Below are 24886 nucleotides of genomic sequence, written 5' to 3'. Positions count from 1 at the left end.
AGACTCGATGATCAGAGATCATCTGGGTAGGCAGTGATGCCGCTCTGAAACAGGAAGAAAAGGTGCAGATCATGTATTATCTGTTTATATGAACAGTGTCTACAACAGCTGCACACGAACAGACTTGCTTTCCCCATTGGAAAAAAAGGGAACTAGCTACCCTGGACAATGTTCCATCAATCCAAGTGATGTCATCTGAGACTGGCAGAAAGGCAGGATGGTAGAGCCCAGAGGGGAGGCTGCCTTCTAAGGAGGAGACAGTCATGAGTGGGCGAAGAGGGATTCTTAAGTCATGGAAATCAGGCATGTCTTTCCAAAATAGAAATGAAGAATCTTAGTATTTGGCAGAGTAGATACATAAAGAACTTGATATCAAAATAAACTTTGAATGCAGGGGTCTGAGTGAAGGTCACGTGCTGGTTTTGTTTCACGAACATGTCATCTCCGCAGCATTCCTCATCCTGGGCCTGAGTGTTCTGACCACGCACAGCGTCCACGCCATCGCCAGACGGGAAGCGTGGAGCCTGGCTCTCCTGGTGCTGTTTCTCATTCTCTGTGCTGCCATTGTGCTCATCATCTGGAGGCAGCCCCAGAATCAGCAGAAAGTCGCCTTTATGGTATGTGTCATGAGGATTCATGATCCTAAATATCATGCATGTTTTCTCTTGTACGTTAGTTTTTGTGACTTTAAAAAAAAATTAAGGACTTCCCTGGTGGCTCAGACGGTAAAGCGTCTGTCTACAATGCTGGAGACCTGGGTTCGATCCCTGGGTTGGGAAGATTCCCTGGAGAAGGAAATGGCAACCCACTCCAGTACTCTTGCCTAGAAAATCCCATGGATGGAGGAGCCTGGTGCAGGCTACTGTCCATGGGGTCGCAAAGAGTCCCTACTTATCTCCCAAATCCAATCATAACCAAAACTATAGAAAACATTTAAAAAAAAAAAAATTAAAAAAGCACTCTGATGATGTTAACCAGTGAACAAGGTCCTTTGGGATGCTCCTTTTTGTCTTAAGTATTCTTTTCAAAAACTTGAGTGTGCTCCTAGTACATTATTCTATATAATAGTAAACAAATTTCTTGTTCAGTAAAGCATCAGAAAAATAACTAGAATATTTTACAAATACAAGGAAGTCCACACCCAAAGCCCTTCCACTGTGAAGTGAAGTTATATTCTGTCCCATTTGAACTCAGAATTTAGCTTGAAGAGGGTTTCCTGGAAGAAGCCCCCTGAGATCTCAAGAGTAGTCAGAGTTCCAGTGGCATGCCCTCTTAATATTGGAATGAAACCAGCAAACCCTAAGCTAAACCCTGAGACCTGCTGCGTCTTGGTGATGATGCAGGTGTTAGCGGCTGGATAGCCCCCTGTAGCTTTGCGCTGCGGTGAACAATGGGAAATATGGGGCTCCTTTCAGTATTCTCTGGGTGTTGCTGTTTAGTCACTCAGTCGTGTCTGACTCTTCTGCAGCCCCATGGACTGTAGCCCGCTGGGCTCCTCTGTCCATGGAATTCTCTAGGCAAGAATACTGGAGTGGGTTGCCATTCCCTTTTCCAGGGGATCTTCCCAACCCAGGGATCGAACCCAGGTCTCCTGCATTACAGGTGGATTCTTTACCATTGAGCCATCTGGGAAGCCCATTCTGTAGATGAGTGGTTTTTGTTCAAGTAGTTCTTTTTGTGAGAATATAATCTTACACACTGTGACAGTATCTATGTTTGTCAAATTAGTTGCCACCATGTCAAAACAAGTTGAGGAATGTGTTTTAAAAGTTGAGTATATCTGAGATGTTTTCCCTCCTTAGGTTCCATTCTTACCCTTCCTGCCAGCCTTCAGCATCCTGGTGAACATTTACCTGATGGTCCAGTTGAGTACAGACACCTGGATCAGATTTAGCATCTGGATGGCGCTTGGTAGGTCTTCTCCTGTTTTCACTTTCTGAAACTGGGCTCTCTCTTTCCCATGTCATGCGCCATTTCAGAGAAATGCACCCCACCCCCTTCCTAGAAACAAAAGCTTTTTTTTGGTTTCCTCCTTTCCCAAGTTTTAGAATACCTGAGTGCCTACTTTTCCAGATGTTTTCCAAATACCTTTTTATAATTCAGTTGCTGCAGTAACCCTGTAAAACTCTGTGGATTCGATTTTTCCTAACTTCTTGAGTGAGAAAAATGAAGCTTCCCCCATCAAAAGTCAAGGGATCTAGTTTGCAAATAGCACCCTTGGAGTCTGACTGCAGAGTCAGTTCCTTCCAGAGCACTATTGAATTTCTGGCAACATTTTGAATAAGCTAATTGCAAGAAATTTCTTTTCTGGTACCCAGATGTCTTTCTGTTAGACCCGTGGGGTGGAGTTTGACCTTACATACTGTGAATGAGCTTGTTTACATCTATACTCATCGGTTTTCATCATGATTTCTTCAGTGTCCTGTGTGAAAGCTGACTTGGAAATTCGACTTTAACTTTGTGGTCACTGGTGGCCTGAGGAGTTTGAGCCCTTTTGGCATTATAATGGTTTTGGTTTTGGCATAATGAGTCTCATTCACTTTTGTGTGTATGTGTGTATTTGCTTTGGCTATAAACTAACTTCATTTCAGTCTCAAGCCACCAACCCGCTTGAGCCAATGGGAGGTTTAACCTAGTTGTTTTTCCCCTCCCCCAACAGCTACCCTAGGTTTGCCCATTTGGGGGGATCTGACACAGTGCCAGGGAATTTGGGTGGATCAAAAGTTACCGTCCACACAGGTTGCACTGGAGCATTCTGTCACTGCGGCCGCTCCCGGTCGGCAGCTCTGTCGCATCAGGGCCAGGATCCTGATGGGAGCCCCCTGTGACTCAGCGGTGCCCTCTGGGATGAACCAGTCATTCCTTCCGGGTCTCCCCACCTCCCCCGGGGCACAGGAAGCGGAACTCCCTCCCTTCCTCGGAGCCCAGAAGACGCTGAACTCTGGCGGAGAGCTTCCCCACGCTCCTGCCTCTCCGCGGACCACTGCCTCTCTCCTCCAGTGGTAGCTCCCTGAAGCTCAGCCGCGTGCCTGACCTTGCAGAAGGGCGGGAACTGCAGGGCCAGACGCCCCGTGTTTCACTCCTCCCCTGCTGCTTTTTAGCCGTGTCGCCTGCTTCACGTTCCACCCCTGCTTCTGTGCCTCTGTTTCTTTGTAAAACAGTGGCATCGCTACCTTTATTTGAGGACAGGAAGGCTAGAGCACCAAACCTCTAAGGACATGAGAGGAAACAGAATCAGTTCTCACAACTGCACATGCCAAAATACACATTGGTGGCCTGCTTCCCATTGGTTTACATAGGAAAATTATAAGGCATTTCACATCAACCCAAAACTCTCAATCAATTTTTAAAATTATAGCTAAAACACAGCAAAAATGCCTACATATCCTGTGAGAATACTTAAAACCTTTCCCCTCTGATCCTCAGTCAGTGTGGTTGTTAATAAACGGTTGCTTTGCACATAGTTATTCATCCTCTCCTGGTGACAGTGACATTTGTAAGGCACACCCCTGTTCCCTGCTCACATGGGGTGTGTGTGTTGTCGCTTTGGTTATGTCTGACTGTTTGCAACCCCGTGGCCTGTAGCCCGCCAGGCCCCTCTGCCCATGGGCTTCTCTAGGCGAGAATACTGGAGTGGGTTGGATGCCCTCCTCCAGGGGATCTTCCCAACCCAGGAATCAAACCCAGGTCTCTGGCATTGCAGGCAGATTCTTTATCCACTAAGACACCTGGGAAGCCCATTCACACAGGACATGTTTTCCAAACTGTCTGTCTCTGTCTCCAATAATCCGGCACTTGTATTTGGGAAGTATTTGAGACTTTTCCCCATATATCCTTTTGTTTAAAGTATAGTGTTAACTTTTGAGGAGGTAAATAGTTTTTTACATAAATATTTCAAAAATATTTATTAAGAAAAACATGCATGTACAATTCAGTTCAGTTCAGTCGCTCAGTTGTGTCCAACTCTTTACGACCCCATGAACTGCAGCACGCCAGGCCTCCCTGTCCCATCACCAACTCCCGGAGTTTACTCAGACTCATGTCCATTGAGTCAGTCACGCCGTCCAACCATCTCATCCTCTGTCGTCCCCTTCTCCTCCTGCCCTCAGTCTTTCCCAGTATCAGGGTCTTTTCAAATAAGCTCTTCACATCAGGGGGCCAAAGTATTGGAGTTTCAGCTTGAAAATCAGTCCTACCAATGAACACCCAGGACTGATCTCCTTTAGGATGGACTGGTTGGACTCCTTGCAGTCCAAGGACCTCTCAAGAGTCTTCTCCAACACCACAATTCAAAAGCATCAATTCTTCAGCACTAGCTTTATAGTCCAACTCTCACATCCATACATTACCACTTGGAAAAACCATAGCCTTGACTAGACGGACCTTTGTTGACTAATGTCTCTGCTTTTTAATATCCTATCTAGTTTGGTCATAACTTTCCTTCCAAGGAGTAAGCATCTTTTAATTTCATGGCTGCAGTCACCATCTGCAGTGAGTTTGAAGCCCCCAAAAATAAAGTCAGCCATTGTTTCCCCATCTATTTGCCATGAAGTGATGGGACCGGATGCCATGATCTTAGTTTTCTGAATGTTGACCTTTAAGCCAACTTTTTCACTCTCCTCTTTCACTTTCATCAAGAGGCTCTTTAGTTCTTCACTTTCTGCCATAAGGGTGGTGTCATCTGCATATCTCAGGTTTTTTATATTTCTCCCAGCAATTTTGATTCCAGCTTGTGCTTCCTCCAGCCCAGTGTTTCTCATGATGTACTCTGCATATAAATTAAATAAGCATGGTGACAATATATAGCCTTGACGTACTCCTTTTCCTATCTGGAACCAGTCTGTTGCTCCATGTCCCGTTCTAACTGTTGCTTCCTGACCTGCATACAGGTTTCTCAAGAGGCAGGTCAGGTGGTCTGGTATTCCCATCTCTTGAAGAATTTTCCACAGTTTATTGTGATCCACACAGTCAGAGGCTTTGGCAGAGTCAATAAAGCAGAAATAGATGTTTCTCTGGAACTCTCTTGCTTTTTTGATGATCTGGTGGATGTTAGCAATTTGAGCTCTGGTTCCTCTGCCTTTTCTAAAACCAGCTTGAGCATCTGGAAGTTCACGGTTCACGTATTGCTGAAGCCTGGCTTGGAGAATTTTGAGCATTACTTTGCTAGCATGTGAGATGAGTGCAATTGTGCAGTAGTTTGAACATTCTTTGGCATTGCCTTTCTTTGGAATTGGAATGAAAACTGACCTTTTCCAGTCCTGTGGCCACTGCTGAGTTTTCCAAATTTGCTGGCATATTGAGTGCAGCACTTTCATAGCATCATCTTTTAGGATTTGAAATAGCTCAACTGGAATTCCGTCACCTCCACTGGCTTTGTTTATAGTGATGCTTCCTAAGGCCCACTTGACTTCACATTCCAGGATTGCAATATTGCATATACAGATTGCACGTTAAAAGTGAGGAAGCACTTTCTACTGGGAAGACGTCTGTCAGCGACCTTGCATGGAATATGCTGTACTTGCATTCTGCCCTTCTAAAATAGCACAGAAAGAGAAGGCACAAAAGATCCTATTATGTTCTGTATTAAATTTGCCACATACAGGAGGGGGCGTATACACACACACACACACACACACCAGTGGCTGATTGATGTCAGTGTGTGGCAGAGGCCAACACAACATTGCAGAGCAATTGTCCACCAGTAAAAAAAAAAGAAAACTTTACTTGTACAGTCATTTTATGTCACACCAAAAGCTGATTTCTTTTTCCCCTGAAAGGTTTCCTGATTTACTTCGCTTATGGCATTAGACACAGCCTGGAGGGTAATCCAAGGGATGAAGACGATGATGAAGATATGTATTCAGACAACATTAACGCAGCAACAGAAGAAAAATCTGCCATGCAAGATGGTGACGATCACCAAAGAAACCTGAGCTTACCTTTCATTTTCCACGAAAAGACGAGCGAGTGCTAGTGCCGGCTGGGACAGAACTGGTCCAGAGTCTTCACGTACATAGTCTGCATGGAGGGAGCCGTGACGACGTCGTCACCACACCAGGTTGTCATGGATTTGCTGCAGACATAGTTCACCCTAATTTATACTCACTCACCTGAACAGCACCTCCTCTGACGGTGACTCACACATCTAGGGAAACCACTCTGAGCTCGCTCCTCCATGAGAAATATCCCCCAGATAGTGGGAATGTGGGCGTGTGTGTGCATATGTTTGTATATGTTGGGGAATATCAATGTTAAAAGTTGTTGGTGTCTTACTCTTATCGCATTGCATTTTTCCAGTGTTGTCATTCATCGGTAGCCTCTACTGCCCACACTGAAAGGGAGGTGATCACTGAATAGAAAAGTATCTTGAATGTGCTGGGTGTGGTTGGGGAAATAACTGTTGCTTTTCCTTATTGGACTTTATGTCAAGTTAGAACATCCTAAAATTGCGTTTACCCATCATTGTATCTGTCGTTGGTCTGGAGTAAGGGGAGGGGATAGGAAATGAGCCTTTTCTGTAGCTTATAAATGTCGGGTTTAGTCCAGAGTTTTCTTCTGTGAGGTGTGACAGTTTGCTGAAAGTTCAGCCAGTGGGATTGCCGGTGTCTGTAGTACCGCAGGGCAGGAGTGGCCTTCTGTGTCAGCAGGTGGCAGGCACCCTCTGAATGGCCGTCGTCTTTGAGACAGTGGTCCTTGAATGTGAGGCCTTCACCTGGTGTGAATGCCATCTTCCCCGCTCCCCCACCCCGCCCCAGTCCAGTCAGGGGCTGGCGAGAGCTAGTGTGAGCTCCAAGGGACCCTTGTGAAAGTGAAAGGTGAAAGTGAAGGTGGTCCCCGTGGGCAGGAGGCTCGTGTAAGTGGCAGATAGGAGGACGCATTTGAAGATTAGAGTAGTCAGGTGCTTGGATAAGACCCCGAACACCCCTGTTTTAAAAGTCACTTAAAATAAGCCAGTAGAACCTCCCAGATCACATAATTGGTGGAATGATTTATACCTTTTTCCATTAGTTAATAAATAATCACAGTTCACAATTTATTTAGGGTTTTTTTTTTCCCTAAACCAGTAGTAAATTCTGTCTTTACTACATGCAAAAAAGGGGGGAAAAAATGAAGGAATACAAGAAAATTCCCCTGTTCTGATTTTAAAGTCCCTGTTCAGTTATTAAAGGGCATTTGGCCCAATATGAGGGGTTTGGATTTAATTTGCTTCTGATGTTTCTTTTGGAAACATTTAGGGATATTTTTCTTCCCCATCCCATAAATTGTTCAGCACTTTTTATTTCATTTATTTTTAAATGACCACACTAAAACTACTGATGCAAGTTCCAGTATTCTAGAAAAACCCATCAGTGGTTGAGGAATAGAATATTTTAGTTAAATACATGATTATTTAAAACATCAAGCCAAAAAATTAACCTAATTGAATTAAAGCCATAGAAACACACTAACCTTTATACGAGTAATTTGTTTTTAAATGTATGATTCTCAAATTACTGTATTTCATTTTATAGGGTTATCTAATAAGTGGACTACTTATCTTCCGTGTGTTTCGCTTCTCATGAATTACTTTTCTTACAAATAATTACATGGTTCACTAGATGAGACTAGCACATTATCAAGCCCAGGTGACCAGCTTAAGACAAAGGCAAGGAAAACACTTACTTTCTGACAGCTCTTCCAAGAGATCAGCCATTTTATTTTCGTCATTCAAAAGCAAGTTTTGATTATTTAGGGGTTTATTGTGATGAAAAATCCAGTAAACAGGAAAGTCTGGGTGCTAGTGTTGTAGCATCTCGGATCTAGAACTCAGAACTAACATTCCACAATTTCCAGGGTGCACATAGTAAAATCTGAGGCCCAGTATTGCATGTTTTACTGGAGAGGAAGAGTTGGCTGTGCAAGAGGTGAAGTATTTCTGTAACCATTACTGTGGGCCTAATCCTAGATCCTTGCTGTTACTGCAGCATTCTGAGAAGCACTTTGATTCGGTAATCAGGCCCTGCACATGGGAATATGAAAATTTCATGTGTGAATATTAAACCTTTTACTGTAGCACAATCAAGAAATTTATCTAGAACGTGACAGGCAGCTAAAACTATTATGCCCACTGTGTTCAATTAGGAGCAGAATTGAGTTAAAAATAATTTTTCCACCTTGAAACACTTTACAAACACAAATGTCTATGAAAGATGCTTTGTTCATGACTATCCTTTTTTTCTGTGAAAACTCAAATATCTTTGTATGTATGTGTGAGTGTATATGTTAATATATACCCATGTATATATATGTGTGTTTGTGTGTTTCAAATGTTGGTGTTTAAGTCAGCTGGGTTTATGATGGGCTTTGGAAATGATCCTGTTGTCTAGATTTTAAAAACCCAACTGACAGAAAAAATGTTTTGTATTGATAGGTAGCTATGCTTATGCAAAATGTTTAGGTTTTAAACTATTTTGAAATATATGGCAATTTTATATGTATAATATTTTCTATAGATAGATTCTTTCAGAAAGATATATTTATAATGTTTCTAATATGAAATCACTGAAGTCTAGTACATTAGGTGCTTTATGATCTGAAATGCAGTGGGGTGGGGGCATTAGGGAATTTCTGTTTACTTTTTTCTGCTGTACCTTTTCTGACATTTCTGTCTTGGTTTGTGCTTTTTTAGGAAAAGTCAGCACTACCAGGTCTTTTACTATTTCTCTGTTCCTACATTTGAATTCACAACCTTTTGAACAAAATGTTGTTTTTGCTTTCTTAGGATTGCCAAAATGTTCTTTGTGGATTTTACTAGTAATCAGACACACTTATATAAACTTTTTTCCAGAAATTAAAAAAATACATATGCATTCTCTTAATTGTGATTGAGTAAAAACAGCTTAAATTACTTTTCTTTTTTTGCACTAGAAAATCTGCTCTCTGAACATTTTCAGTGAGAAACTTCTTATAATAGCACTTTTATTTTATACTCTTATGATTTGTGAATAACGATACAAAGGCCATACCAACCCTACATTTAACAAGGTAGCTATGCAAGTCCAAAATTTAAACTACTTATATTAGAACTTCTGATATATACTGAAATACAGATTATTGCTTAATTAATGCCATTTTCCCCAGAGATGAATATCTAGAAAAGTAAGACCAAAACATCATTTGGAATATATACATTAATGAAAAACTAATGTTGTATCTATAAAACCTTCTATTGCCACACTTGATAGAAAATATCTGTTTCAGAATTATCTGTTTCCTTTAAAAGACAAGACCCTATCTTCTTTTAATTTTTCTGAATAAAGGATTTTTTAAACTTTAAAATTTTAAATAATAATTTTAAAATATTTTCCAAGTCCTGGGCATGTTACAATCTTTTGAATTAGAAATTATATTTACCAGATGATTTTCTAAATGTATTTAACTGTTTAGCAGGGGGAATAAAGGAATCGTAATTGCCTGCCAATGCTGATAAAGCTGGAGGGACTAGATTAGTCTGAGCTCTTTTTCCTCTTAGATCAGCATATTCTGAGATTATAAACCACATGACACAGTTGTGCCAAGATGCCAACTCTTCCTTCCCTGTGATGTTGCCCATGATGTTCTCTGCCTAGGTATCTGCTGATACGCTTCAAGCGACAGTAGAATTCAAACCAGAAATATGAATACAGTGTCCCATCTAATTTTAAAGGATTGGGTTTAGAGTGTGCATCATGGAATATTAATATACATGCGCTTCGTGTGAATGTCTTGTGGGGGTGTTATTAGCTTGGTTTTTTGGCTTGTTTTTGATTTTTGACTAGTGCCAAAATAGTGCCTTCTCTGTACATTTTCTACCTAACATTTTCTAGCTTGTTCTAAAATATCAAGGGAAGAAGTACCAAAGTTCACGTAGGAACTAATGCCAGCACAGGTCATTAATTTTCAGACACAAAGATGTGTGAAAATAACATTGTTTGACTTCGTTGTTTAGCCGAGTTTCTTTTTTATCTCCTTGTATAATTATATTTAAACATTTTTTAATGGCTTTCTGGTTTCTGAATTTTGAGAGGCCTGATCTACTGTTGTTGTGGTTGTTGGTTTAGTGGTTGGTTTTTGTAACGTTTGTTACTGTTTTTATGTACACAGTTTAGTCTTGTTCATTTCAAATGCATTTTGTTATGACTCAACCCAATCAGCAGCCCTGGGAGCACTGTTTTAGCTTTTATCACCTCAGCTGAGGCCACTGTCGCTGTCTCTGGCTTTCCAGGGCCTTCAGTGACCCCTGACAGCAGCTCCGTGGGGGTCACAACCAGGACCGTGGGGCAGGCAGGCTGCAAAGTGTGAGTGTCTGGAGCTCCCTTTGTTGGGGAGTCTTGGGATGACAGGACAGGATATGAAGTGAAAAACCAAGGTAGTTGGGGTCCTTCGTTTCAGCTCCAAATATCCCGTGAGTACAAGGTAAATGATGAGGACCAAGGACCCTCTCCGACTCGTGGGAAGGATGGCTGCTCCTTGAACTGCTCCATAGGTCCTGGCCCCCGCGGGTTCTGCACCAGCACGGACAGCCTTGGCAGCGGACGCGCACGGGCCGCGGCCCCATTGGTAAAGAACCTTGTGTTGCCAGCGTGGCTGGTTTCTCTGGCCCATGCCTGCTTATCTGGCTCTTCATCTTTGGTATCCATTTGTCTCATTGCTTTCTTTTGTTATCATTGTACTTTTAGAAACCGTTGATAGGGCCTAAAACTCTACCGAAATTCTGTGTCTGTAAAAACCAACAGATACTTTGGTCTTACTCAAATACAGAGATTTTTTATCTGTGTGTAGGATTGTAGATAATTTTAAATTTACACGTTTTTGATGATAATCAGCTTTCCTTTTTGCTTATAACGTTGGATTATTGTTTAGAATTTGTAATAAATAAAAACTGCTGCTGCTTCACACTGTAATATGTGCTTTCTAACCATGTATTTTTAAAATAAATTTCAATATGACTTACCATGGTGTTGTATGCATATGTATCATACCTACCGAAAGCTTACATTTCACACATCAAATTTAAACTTTTTTTATTTAGGCCACTTTAGAGCTCAGAAGTGTAGTACAATCTAAATGGAAACGGTTATGTTGTTAATACTCACCTGGCAGCCGAGTACTATACGACTTCCAAGTCCTGTGAGAGACGTCCTTCACCATACCCAGTCTCTGTGACACAGTCCCCATACCAGTTGCTCCTGAAGCATGCCACCCCAGGACCACACATCTGAGGTCCTGCCGATCCAACTGCCATTTGTTTAATGGACCAGTGTCTTTGCCGTTGCTTTTGTCGGCAAGAAGCTCCTTGTTATGCTCCTGACCAAATCATAGCTTTCAGGAACTGGTGATCAGTGATCTATAACTAACAGAAATTTTGTACTGTATAGTGAATAAACATTTATCAACTGCAGCCCTCTTTACCCTTTGATGGGGAGGGAGGAGTCAGTTTTCTGACATGGTTCCAAGTTAGTTAAAATTGCAAATCTCCTAAATTATCTTCTTTAATTTTGAGATGCCATTGTGTATAGACTTAATTCCTGTTGGGGTTTTTTTTTTTTTTCATAAATGGAAGGGAACACCCACCATGTTGAATTAAACTTGAGTATGAATTTATCCTGCGTTGAAAACCAAGCTAAAACAGCAAAGTATTTTCCAAATAGAAGCCTAAAACCCAATTTATCTGTTATTTATTGTTGTCTTGATTAGCATTGGTAAGTAGGTTTTGAGGCCCCCCCCCGACTTCTGTGCTGGCACAGTGGAATCGTGTGAAGGGAAGGTCAGCAGGGTTGGCGTCTTCTGAGGCCCAGACCCTCAGCTTGTAGATGGCCGTCTTCTCGCTAATTCTTCACGTGATCGTCCCTCTGTGTGTATATGCGTGTGTGTCTATGTCCAAGTTTCTGCTTCTTATAAATGAGAATACCACTGTGTCTATGTCCAAGTTTCCACTTCTTACAAATAAGGATACCAGTGATGTTGGTTTAGGCTTGGGATTACAGAGTTCCAAAATTGTTGTCCTAATACCACCATTAAACAATTATATAATGGGAACATAAAAATAGACTTGAGCAAATGGAATGATAGATAACATCATGACACATTCTGGGATAGGATGATTTAATATTGTAAATATGAGCATTCTTCTTCCAAATAAAAACTCTATACAGTCATGCTCACAACAGAAAGTTTTTATGGAAGTTGACAAGGTGATTTGAAACTTCATCTGGAAGAGAAAATATACAATCATAGTTAACATGAAATCAATGATGGGGGCATCCCTTGCCCAAACAAATAACAAAATATACTATAAATCAATCAGGAAGCTTCCACAAGCCTCTTATCCTCATCCATCCGAGGGCAGACAGAATGAAAACCACAATCACAGAAAACTAGCCAAACTGATCACATGGACCACAGCCTTGTCTAACTCAATGAAACTATTAGCCCTGCCATGTAGGGCCACCCAAGACGGGTCATGGTGGAGAGGTCTGACAAAATGTGGTCCACTGGAGAAGGGAATGGCAAACCACTTGAGTATTCTTGCCTTGAGAACCCCATGAACAGTATGAAAAGCCAAAAAGATAGGACACAGGGATGAACTCCCCAGGTTGGTAGGTGCCCAATATGCTACTGGAGAAGAGTGGAGAAATAACTCCAGAAAGAATAAAGAGATGGAGCCAAACCAAAATCAATGCCCAGTTGTGGATGTGACTGTTGATGGAAGATAAGTCTAATGCTGTAAAGGACAATATTGCATTGGAACCTGGAATGTTAGGTCCGTGAATCAAGGTAAATTGGACCTGGTCAAAAAGGAGATGGCAAGAGTGAACACTGACATTTTAAAATGGACTGGAATGGGTGAATTTAACTCAGATGACCATTATATCTACTACTGTGGACAAGAATCCCTTAGAAGAAATGGAGTAGCCCTCATAGTCAACAAAAGAGTCCAAAATGCAGTATTGGGTGCAATCTCAAAAATGACAGAATGATCTCTGTTCATTTCCAAGGCAAACCATTCAGTATCACAGGAATCCAGGTCTATGCCCCAACTGCTAATGCCGAAGAAGCTCAACTTGAATGGATCTATGAGGACCTATAAGACCTTCTAGAACTAACACCAAAGAAAGATGTCCTTTTCATCATAGGGGGTTGGAATACAAAAGTAGGAAGTCAAGAGATATCTGGAATAACAGGCAAGTTTGGCCTTGGAGTACAGAATGAAGCAGGGCAAAGGCTAACAGAGTTTTGCCAAGAGAACACACCCTCTTCCAACAACACAAGAGAAGACTCTACACATGGACATCACCAGATGGTCAATTCAGAAATCAGATTGATTATATTCTTTGCAGCCAAAGATGGAGAAGCTCTATACAGTCAGCAAAAACAAGACCGGGAGCTGACTGTGGCTCAGATCATGAACTCCTTATTGCCAAATTTAGACTTAAACTGAAGAAAGTAGGGAAAACCACTAAACCATTCAGGTATGACCTAAATCAAACCCCTTATGATTATACAGTGGAAGTGAGAGATAGATTCAAGGGATTAGATCTGTTAGAGTGCCTGAAGAACTATGGACAGAGGTTCTTGACATTGTACAGGAGGCAGTGATCAAAACTATCCCCAAGAAAAAGAAAGTCAAAAAGGCAAAATGATTGTCTGAGGAGGCCTTACAAATAGCTGAGAAAGAAGAGAAGTGAAAGAGAAGAAGAGGAAAGATATACCCATCTGAATGCAGAGTTCCAAAGACTAGCAAGGAGAGATAAGAAAGCCTTCCTCAGTGATCAGTGCAAAGAAATAGAGGAAAATGATAGAATGGGAAAGACTAGAGATCTCTTCAAGTAAATTAGAGATACCAAGGGAACATTTCATGCAAAGACAGGTACAATAAAGGACAGAAACGGTATGGACCTAAGAGAAGCAGAAGATATGTTGCCAGGAAATTTGGAAAACTCAGCAGTGGCCACAGGATTGGAAATGGTCAGTTTTCATTCCAATCCCAAGGAAAGGCAATGCCAAAGAATGCTCAAACTACCACAGAGTTGCACTCATTTCACATGCTAGCAAAGTAATGCTGAAAATTCTCCAAGCTAGTCTTCAACAGTACGTGAACCAAACTGAGAACTTACAGATGTTCAAGCTGGATTTAGAAAAGGCAGAGGACCCAGAGATCAAATTGTCAACATCCATTGGATCATAGAAAAAGCAAGAGAATTCCAGAAAAAGCATCTACTTCTGCTTCATCAACTATACCAAAGCCCTTGACTGTGTGGATCACAACAGACCAACAGACCGTGTTTTTCCTCTCTTCATGGAATGGGTTGCAATTCTGTCTTGTCTGTTGCCTCCCCATCACCTTAGCTGTCTGCTATCAAGCCTATCAGGGAAGTCACAAAGTTCTTGCCTCCAATTTTCGGAGCTTGAGAGGGGAGACTTTGGGGGCGGGCCAGCCCTGCTGGAAAGCTTTCACAGGTAGTGATTTCAACAGCGCATTGTAACTAACTGGTAGAGTGCAGGTTCAAGTTTGACTTTGGGCTGCCTTGTCTGTAAAATGGGGCTGATACTAACCATGCAGCCTCCCTGGTTGGGTTGTTGTTGATATGAGCAACAAGAAATGTCTGGTGAGGGTTTCATGCTCTGTGTGGAGCGTGGTACACTCCTAATAAATACGATTTTCCAGAAACTGATGGTAGAGTACAAAATTCAGTAAGACATATTTCCTGCCCTTGAACTCAGGAGAAAGCAGGTGAAAGAGGTGAAGCCGGATTCACAGCTCAGTCGTGCGTTTTGTCTTGGCTGCTATGATATCACAAAGGATTCACACTGTGGAAGTGCTTGCCCCAGCCAGGAGCAGGTAGGGTCTGAGCTGAGCATTGTGGGATGAGTGGTGAGAGGCCGGCAGGTGGTGGAACAAGGAAGGTGGCTTTGGGGGGCCAAGGGGGCAGCAGAAGCCTTGGTGCCCCCCTCCCACCCCACCGTGCGGCTGGCCCGAGGGCGCTGGGAGCGCGCTGTTTGCGTGGCAAGCAGGCCAGGGAACAGTGGGTGCCAAGAGAGGAAGCTGGAGAGGCCTGACCGGGCATGAGAGGTCTGGAGAGCCTTCGGAGGGGTTTAGTTGGGTTAGTGTTGTGTTTTTGTTTTTTGGTTTTTTTTTAGAATTGTGTTTGGAGATCAGTCTAATAGCTGGAGAAAGTGTGGACTGAGGGGCAAGACAGAGAGGCAGGGAGACCAACTAGGAGGCTGTGGCCACTTGCTGGTGACAGATGGTAACTGTGAGCCGGAGTAGAGAAGGAGGGATGATGGCCAAGAGGGGCGACCTTGATGCAGTCAGTAGGGCGGCCTTGATGCAGTCAGTAGGGCAATGAAGCAGGGCCTGGCAGGGCGTGGAGTGAGGGAGGGAGGTGTAGCCGGAACCCCAGGCTCCAGCCCAGAGTGATAACCCAGTGGTTGACTTCTCGGAGTCCCGTTGGAGGCCCTGGTGCTGTTACTTGGATCTCTTTTCTGGCACAGTTCCTCCTGAACACCTAGTTGAGTCTTCTGTAGGGCAGTGGGGCTTCTGCTGCGTAAGAGAGGAAGAAGTTTCTCCAAACCCTCCAGCAGAACCCTGGGGAAGCAACTGGCCTGCCGTGGGACCCTCTGAAGGCAGAGCAGCCTCCCCACTGGGAGCCCCAGGGGGCTGCAAGGTCTCAGCTGCAAGGGAGGCTCGCGTCCAGCAGGTACAGGGCTGGGTGCGGAGTTGGGACTTCCAAGGGCAATGGTCTTGTTGGTGAGCGCAGTTGAGAGGCCTGCTGGGAATGAAGAGATAAATGCAGGGGGCACTTTTTACAGAGCATCACGGCCGTACGAACTGGTGGGAGAGCTCTGGTGACATCTGGACAATTCTGGTTAGATGAGACCCCGCAGGATTACGCCGAGCCTCCTCGAAGCTGGTAAACTTGGTAAAACGCGCTGGGAGCGGGAAATCTCTGAGCGACTGTTGTAATTGACATTTCGCTCTCAGCCTCGGGAAAAAGCGCAGCGCTTCACGGCTCCACCAGGGGGCATGAGAGGTCACATTACACAGATAGAGAATTTTAAAAAAAACCCCAAACTTTCTCCTAAAATCTGTGTTCTTCCTCCTGAAACCGAATCCTCCAGCTGCGGCGTCCCAGGCGCCCGCCCCTCGCCCGCCGCCTCCCCTGGCGCCCCTGCCCTCGTCCTGCGCTGTCCGCGCGCCTCCGACCCGCGGTCTCCAGCGCCTCGGCCCCGACCCCTCGCCGAGAAGATGAAGATTTGGTTGCTGCTCGGTCTTCTGCTGATGCATGAAGCTCTAGAGGATGGTGAGTGACTCTGGGTGGGCGGCATCCCGGCTTGTGCCCCGACTTTACCCCGGGTCCCCCAGCCCCCGTCGTCCTGCAGGTCTTCCTTCCGGCTCTGGAGTCACTCCCTGCCCCGTGCACCTGCCCCCCTCCTAGAAGGGTACCCTTATCTCCCTCTCTCCACCCTCCTCGGAGTCCCTGGAACAGTGGCAGCTGGCCCGACCCTTTAGAATCCCCACCAGAACGGCTCCAGCGCTGCTGAAAAGCCCCGGGCAGCAGGCAAACAGAACATCCCCGGGCAGCGCCTGGTCCAGCCCCCAGTGTCAACGTGTCGGTCTGGGAGGTGGCGCAGGGCGGCTGATTGCTTCTAACGCGCGCGCGCGCAGCGTTCACCCTGGGATTTTCTGCTGGTGAGGCGGGGTGCCACCCAAGCTGAGCCTTTTGCAAAAATCGAAGGGTCCTCCTCGCCCATCTGCAGTCCTAGATGCGTTTCCTATACCAACGTGAGCTTAAATCCTGCAAGACGTACCTAAGTTTTACAACAGATATTTCTGGGTATCAAACCTTTTCCAAACGTTTCAAAACCCCACAACTGTTATGCTTTTGATCTGATTGGAGGGGAGGAGATGAAGCAAATGGGTTTTTGGACAGCACACGGGGGTCCTTGTGCTGCTGCGCTTTTTTGAATGTGTGCCTGTTCTGAGCCCACGCTGTTGTGTAGACCCACAACTACAGGGCCAGACTTCGTGTGTGTGCGTTGTTGGGAAAGATTGAAGGCAGGAGGAGAGCAGAGGACAGAGGATGAGATGGTTGGATGGCATCACCGACTAGATGCACATGAGTTTGAGGAAGCTCCAGGAGTTGGTGATGGACAGGGAAGCCTGGCGTGCTGCAGTCCTTGGGGTCACAAAGTCAGACACACCACTGAGGGACTGAACTACTGAAATGATCGTTATGTTTCTCCATCTGTTATCTATGGTTCTGCTGGCATTTAATTGTTTTGGAAGCACCATTGTTTTTTGATTGGAGTTATACACTATATTTTGCATTGGTACATCCTGGTATCCTGAAATTGCCCTTGGAATTCTGCTCTGCAGTCACTATTTTTGCTAGTTTGGGTTGAAAACCAGCTTTTACGGTTATGCAACCTTCGGCTGGAGCCAGCTCACCCTAGCTCACATTTTATGCACTACTCAGTCCAGACCAATTCCTTTCTTTCCCCGTGACTGTAGAAACACTTGCCAGAAAATACCACACTTTGGTTTGCAAAGTCTAAAATGATTGTGGACTTGAAGTTGAATGTGAAGCTCCTTAAGCCTAAAGCCTGACTGGATAAAGAGTAGGCAGAGATTCTCTGCTGGGGTGGGGCAGCGGTGGGGGAACAAGTCCTCTTTGCCTACAGATCAGTTGGCTTGAGTAAAATCTAATATTAAATTGCTCCTGCCAGGTCCTTGCCTGTGATCACTGAAGTGATGGGAATGCAGTATTTGGTATCACTTTTTGAATAGGGCAGGAGATGGTCAGACAAAGTAATTTCAAATGGCCCATTCACTGGGGTACAAGTTCACCCAAGATGTCTGCTGCAGAGGCTGGGGAGGCTGGGTCAGCCACTGGTTCCTGAGTCTGTCCTGGCCAGTGTGTGCCCAGACCATGATTACAAATAGCTGCTTGAATCTGTTAGCATCCATTTAAATCAAATGTAAGTCATACAAACTATATAGATTTATGAGACAATCAGAAAAAAATGGAACACAGGCTGAATATTTTATAAGAAATAACTGATAGGTTTTAGGTGTGATGATAGCATGGTGGCTTTGTTTTTGAAAGTAAATATAGTATAAACTATTTATGAATAAAATGTTGAACACATTATTTTTAGGGAGTCCAGGGAAAGATTTATTTTCACATATCTAATATGAAGGCATATATGTATCCAAAGAGGAAATGTACAGTAGTTTTTAATCTTAGGATTTCACTTCTGTTCGGTGTCTTTGTTTTCCATCTTTTTGGTCATGAGAACTGAATGAATTTCACCTGTTTCTAGACTGGAGCATTTAGCTATCCCTGTTTTAAAGTACTAGTATTTAGTAATTAGCCTCCAACGAATAAAAATAAATGAAAAAAAAATAAAGTACTAGTATTTGTCACGCCATAGATATGTCATTAGTTTTGGCTCAAGGGAAAAACTGACCAAATTCCTGAAAATATGGACTGTGAAAAATCTTAATGTGCTGTTTCATTTCTTAAAAATAAAATATAAGTCAGTAAATAGTTCAATGTAATGATTTCTATGTTAATGAGTAATTTTTGCTAATCATAAAAATCTGGAAAGCATAGAGATACACAAAAGAGAAAAATGCATTTCTTTTTTTTGGCTTTTTTTCCCCATTTTAATGCATATTTACATTGTTGTTGTTTAGTCACTAAGTCGTGTCTGACTTTTGTGATCCCATGGACTGTAGCGCACCAGCCTCCTCTGTTTATGGCATTTCTCAGGCAAGAATACTAGAGTGGGTTGCCATTTCCTCCTCCAGGGGATCGTCCTGACCCAGGGATCGAACCCAGGTCTCCTGCATTGGTCCTTTAATTTTGAACACATAATTAGAAGAGTAAGCTTGCTTCTGTAAAGTGTGTAAGTTTCTCTAAACCTTTACGTTTTCTCAAGTTTGAGTTATCGTGAGGCTGGCTGGGACCAGGGAAAGGTCAGTGAGAGTGGCCTGGGTGGGCAGTCCTTCTGGTGCCAGCCTCTGATTGACTCGGGGTGTGGTGCATTACTGGGTCACCCCAGAGTACAAGCTGCCGGCACAGGCCCTTGACCCAGCTCCCACTGCCTTTCGGTCTGGCTGATCGCTTCTAGGAGAGGCTTTCCACTAGTAAAAGGATTCCCTGTAAGCGTTTAGTGGGCGTGCATCTGCTCTAACCCAGCTAGGCTGGCCTGGCCTAATTCTAAAATGCTTCAGGGACTTCCCTGGTGGTCCAGTGCTTGCGACTCCCCTTCCAATGCAGGGGGGTGAGGGTTCTATCCATGGGCAGGGAGCCAAGATCCCACATGCCTCGGGGCCAAAAGAATAGCCAAAGCATAAAACAGCAGCAGTATTGTAACTAATTCAATAGACTTTAAAAAATAATAATAAACTTCTTAAACACTTTAAGTTTTTTTTTTTTTTTTTTTTTTTCACTTTAAGTTTTTAGAAGTAATGTTATTTCTTCTCATGAAGACTAGGAGCTGGAAGGGCATGTCACTTTTGTAACATCGAGCGTGAAGCATGAAACAGTTAGATGACAGCCCTGGGATTTTACTGAGAGCTAGCTGTGGCTCAGGGCACCCGATTTTCAGTATTTGTATGGAGTAGGTGCCATGGTGTTTATTGATACGGTGCTGCTATTTTTACATTAAAGAGTACAGAATCACAGGTACTTAGCAACTTTTGATATCTGCTTATCTTATCCAATGTTGGGAGAAAATAATGAAGTATAAATATTATAAAAAAAATATGCAGTTTTGTCAATCTCATGCCGGACCCTCGATCAATTCTAATTAGATCTTCAGTCTAGTGTGGGTTTATTTTTGGTCCTGTGAAGGTTCTCTTCCTGGGAAAACTAAAGAGATTCTTTATAATGTGAGGGCAGTACAGCCAGATCTCTAAGAAAGTTAGGGGACCAACATGGACAATGATTATCTAACCAGGACTCTATCACTTTTGTGACTCAGTTTATTCCTTGGGAAAAGAGTAAAATCTAGTTCAAAAAGCCTTATAATGAAAAAATAATCATAAAAGCTCTCATTGTTTATGAGTGCAAATAATGAATGTTTTGAAGTATTTAGGATCTTAGCCTACACGTTTAACATCTAAAATCATCTCTGATCATTAGAGATAAAAAAGAGATAAGTTTAATTTTCTTCGTCATGACTCTAAGTGAATGGACATTCCTTACACTTTGTACACCCTTCTTTTAAAAAAAAAAAAACTTTTTATTTTGTATTAGGGTATAGTCGATTAGCAATGTTGTGATAGTTTCAGGCGGACAGCAAAGGAACTCAGCCATATACATCCACGTATCCACTCTTCCCCGAACGCCCTTCCCAGCCAGGCTGCCACATAACATTGAGCAGCGTTCCCTGTGCTTCGCAGTAGGACCTCGTTGGTTATCCATTGTAAATATGGCAATCCATTGTAAATACATTGTAAACATATTACATTGTAAATATGTAAACCTTTCTATTAAAATCATTCTTTTGAGTGTTTATTTATGGATCTGTTTCTCTGATGGAATAAACTCATTGAGGTCAGGGGGAAAAAAAAAGCGAAGTTTGGGGGCAACAGAGAGACCGTGCAGTGTGCGGGCCAGAGCCGCAGGAGGCGCTCGGGGACGGAAGGCTGTCCCTGGGTAAGGCTGTGAAACCTTTACCTAGAGGGGCTCGTTGTCTAATGGAGAGGACGGGTCATCAAGAAAAGGTAACATTTCAGGAGCCGACAGTTGATGCGAAGAATCTGCAATCAGGGTGTTTTAGTTTCCTAGAATTGCTGTACCAGAGCATGAACTAAGATACTCCAAGTTCATCTTCACCCAATTCTAGCGGCTGGATGTCTGAAATCCAGCAGGGTGCCAGCAGGGCCACGCCGCCCCTGAGACCCTGGGTCAAAGCCTTCCTTGCCTCTGCTGAGCTTTGGCTGTGGTCAGTGATCCTTAGCGTTCCTTGGTTTGCAGCCACGTCACCCTAATCTCTGCTAATCACCTAATCTCTGTCACATGGCCATCCTGTCCCTCTGTTTCTTCGTCTGGCATCTTCCTCTGTGTGTGGGCCTCTTCTTCTAAGGACACTGACATTTTGGATTAGATTTTTGGTCCTAATGGCCTCATCTTAATTGATGATGTCTGCAAAGATCCTACAGCCTAATAAGGTCACATTCACTGATACCGGGCGTTAGGACTTCAGTTTTATCTTTCTGGGGACACAGTTCACCCTGTAAGATGCGGGAAGAGGATGGGGAGGGCAGCGGAGGGCAGTGCGGGTAGGAGGGTCAGAGGCCGGCTGAGAGGGCGGAAGCCGGGGCTGCACGTCTGAAAGAAGAGCCCTGAAGCCAAGGGCAGGGGGAGTGGGTGTCCCGGTGGCAGGACATGAGGTGTAAGCTGCCTTGTAGGGCTTTATTCTAAATTAGATGAAAGTCACTGGAGGGTCTCCAGTGGAGGATTTATGGTCTGATTTATATTTTCAAAGGTTGGTGTGATTAGGTAGAAATCAGGAGACTGTATAGGGGGCTGTTTTAATAGTCTAGGCGGTTGCCACGGACGCAGGGAGGAGAGCCTGGGCTCGGGGTCTATCCTGAGGGCAAAGCCCGGGGGATTCACTGCTGGACTGGGGGTGGCTTCAGACAGAAGGAAGAGAATCGTGTTTGACTCAGAGGTTTCCACCCTGAGCCACTGGGCAAATAGAGTTGCCATTTACTGATAAAGGGACGCTGGGGGAGGAGCCGATCTGAAACGGCATCTAGAGGTCAGCATGGACACGTCCAGTTTGAGACACCTGCTAGCCTTCCGAGTGGCAGTGCGGAGTAAGTGGTGGAATATTCAGATCTGGGTCTAGAGGTGAAGTGAGGACAGGAACAAGGGAGCTCTCAGCATAGGAATGCTTTCAGTGCCGAGGGGATCAGGTGAGGCTGCTTAGAGATGGAGTGTCATTAGAGATGGGGAGGAGTTGTGAGGGTTCAACCCTTTAGACTCAGACTAGGCAGAAAAGGAAGATGTTCTTTGTCTAAGAATGTGTGTTCACCTCTCTCACATACCTGCTGTTCCTGAAACGTTTGCAGTTAAGTTACAGGCAACTTGGCACTTCTCTCCTAAATATTTCAGCATGTGTCTCCTAGAAGCCAGGACATTCTTCTACTTGTCCACATTTCCACCATCTAATGTCTGTTACCAGAGAACCAAGACAGTGCCATGTCCCGGGAGCCCAGCAAATAAAGTGTTTCAAGAGAGAATGGTCATTTTGCATTACATATAAATATAGGATCATTATGTTGTATACAGAAAACTAACGGGGCTTCCATGGTGGCCCAGTTGGTAAAGAATTCACCTGCAGTGCAGGAGACCCGGGTTCAATCCCTGTGTTGGAAAGATCCCCTGGAGAGGTGAATGGCAACCCACGCCAGTGTTCTTGCCTGGGAAATCCCATGGACAGAGGAGCCTGGCGGGCAACAGTCCACGGGGTCACAAGAGTCAGACGTGACTTAGTGACCAAACCACCACCTCAAACTAATATCTCAACTGAGCTGTCAATTACATCTCACTTTTTAAAAGTGTGATAAACTGAGTTCTAATGGATGCTCTGAAGAACAAAATGTTTTGATCTAAGGTTTTTTATCCTGAAATAGAAGTATCTAATTCTTAGAAGTTGCTCTTTTAAGAAAGCGGTACTTTAAGCAATGATCCAGAGGGTATTTTGGAGTGAGATTCCAGACAGGGGAAGGAAAAGAGGCTCTCACAGTTCTGCATTTTCATCTCCCTACTGTCATTGCCTTCTCAACCGCTCAGATTTGATCTTGGAAAAGTATATGTGTGCCTATGGGGTGTTTCGTGGGGAATGGCAGGATGAGAGGTGGGTACTCAGTTGATGCAGCTGGTTGGGGGAGCGAGCTTCCCAGCAGATTTATTGTGTGGAGGTTTGGGTACTGCTCTTGGGTCAGATCTTCCTGGCCGTGGGGAGGGAGGAGCAAACAGCGACAGGACTTAGATATGAATGGCTGTGTTTACAGGAGTCCGCATCACGGATTCTTCTAAAGAATTTATTTTCTCCTCTCACGCAATCTGATCGAATTAGAGAGGTTAATAGTCAGGTCACCTTTACGGAATAAGCTTTGATGGCAATCAGTCCTCAGCAGATACTGATGAGCTATGCTCCTTTGTCCTCCGTACCTCTGGCTGTGCAACACTTATTCATTTTGGAGACTGTCTTGACCAGCGTCTCCTCACTCGGGGATTGAAATGTATGCCTTGGAAAAGCAGCTCCAGCCCTTCCAGAAGGGTTGTGCCCTCATCCCAGGCATCGGGTTCTGTTTGACTTGGAACTGCTTGTCAAAGCCCAGGACCCAACAAACAAAGAAGCCGCTTAGCGGTGCTCTGCGTGCGATTCATGCAAATAAAGCGAAAAGCTCATCTCCAGTGAACTGAAAGCAACAGGAACCAGAGAAGACGCGAGACCTGGTTTTTCACCGCCTTTTTAGTTATCTGCGGTGAACCACTTGGCATCGGTGATCTCCATTTTTTTCACCTGTAAATTATGGAAAATAGTGAGCTGCTCTGCCTCTATCACAAGCTTATCATGGAGTTCACCCTGAGACATTACAAGACAGCTACAGAACAACGGGCAGCAGCTCACTGGCCCTTCCTTACTATGGGTCAGACACTAAGTCTCTCCGCATTTTAAACATTTAAAATTAAGTTTAAGCATTTAATGCCCCCAAACAATCCCTGAGATAGTCGTTATTACCACAGAATTCTCAATTTGCAGGTGAGGAAACCAGGAGGGTCACTTCCTAATGTCACACAGTAAGTCAATAATGACTTTAGGACATGAAGTCTATAATGATATTGAATGGTTTTTAAAAATTTTTATCATTCATTTCTCTATAGATTATACCGTGATCTCAAAAATACAACGTTAATGAACTTTCACTTTTATGTATGTTACCGAACAGGGTTCTTGGTCTTCTGGCTCCCTGAGAAGGGGTGGGGGTGGTGGGGGAGGGCGTTAAGCTTGCTTTTCACATGGGCCGAGGGCAGGGCTGTGTCCGGGGGCTGGCCCAGAGAGGCGACTGCGGTGTTTTGCCCACCCCTTGGTGGTGTTTGTGCAGGGGGCATGCACAGTACTCCACTTTCACTCTTCCAAAGTGGCATTTGGGTCTCTTTGGTCTCTTCGTATCTTCTGTCCAGAATTTGTCCCAACTGGGCATGCGTGCAGTTATTTTAAGTCCCATATAGTTTCTTTGTATTTTGTTTCTCACGGAGACAAGAGGTGTGTTTAGGTACAAGCAGTGTATCACTGCACAAAGGGTCCCAGGTTCCAGTCTGTCTCATCCCCCTCCCCCCCGCAAAGGACTTTACACCCTTATTCTTAAGGAGTAAGGGGCTGAGGGGCTTGTTTGGAACTGCTTCCTGCTGGATGGGGCCGCAGACCCTAGCCTGCCCTAAGGTGTAGGAGTTCCTCACTGGCAGTTCAGTGACCTCTAGGGACCTGGGCCACCCTCCGCTGGAATGGGCTGAATTCTTGGAGCCATCGTGAGCTGAACTTTAGACCGTTACAGCCTGGATGAAACAACTTTAACCAGAATGTTGAACAAACAAGGGCTAAAAGGCGGACAACAACAATAGCTGTTGAAAGGCCTAGAAAGGGAAGGAACCAAGTTAACTTTGGGCTGCCTTAATCGTTGACCAGACAAGGAAGGCAGGATCACCCCTGCCAAAATTATGGAGCCAATCTGCCTGGGCGTCTCTTTCCTTAATATTAACTTTTACCTGTCCTGTAGCATTTATCCAAGTGCAGCAGGAAGCAATAGTTATCACATTAACTCTGCCTTCTTCTGCCA

The 24886-nt window shown here is 44.2% G+C and overlaps 2 protein-coding genes across 5 annotated transcripts in view; both read left to right on the top strand.

Annotated features, from left to right (window-relative positions):
• SLC7A2 (solute carrier family 7 member 2) overlaps positions 1-10972 on the top strand; it is a 71877-nt gene extending 60905 nt beyond the window's left edge. For all 4 annotated transcript variants that reach the window (XM_043454193.1, XM_043454191.1, XM_043454194.1 and 1 more), the window contains 3 exons: positions 451-617; positions 1803-1911; positions 5778-10972. In XM_043454193.1, coding sequence (XP_043310128.1) covers positions 451-617; positions 1803-1911; positions 5778-5974 — 473 coding nt within the window. In that variant the 3' untranslated portion in view covers positions 5975-10972. The remainder of the gene's footprint in view (positions 1-450; positions 618-1802; positions 1912-5777) is intronic.
• A 5058-nt stretch (positions 10973-16030) lies between these two features.
• The window catches only part of PDGFRL (platelet derived growth factor receptor like), a 76491-nt gene continuing 67635 nt past the window's right edge, over positions 16031-24886 (top strand). Inside the window, exon 1 of the mRNA XM_043454298.1 lies at positions 16031-16322. Coding sequence (XP_043310233.1) covers positions 16046-16322 — 277 coding nt within the window. The 5' untranslated portion in view covers positions 16031-16045. The remainder of the gene's footprint in view (positions 16323-24886) is intronic.

Source organism: Cervus canadensis, chromosome 31, assembly GCF_019320065.1.
Source record: "Cervus canadensis isolate Bull #8, Minnesota chromosome 31, ASM1932006v1, whole genome shotgun sequence".
In the NCBI taxonomy this organism is placed as follows: domain Eukaryota; kingdom Metazoa; phylum Chordata; class Mammalia; order Artiodactyla; family Cervidae; genus Cervus; species Cervus canadensis.
This window is presented reverse-complemented; position numbering and strand designations above follow the sequence as displayed.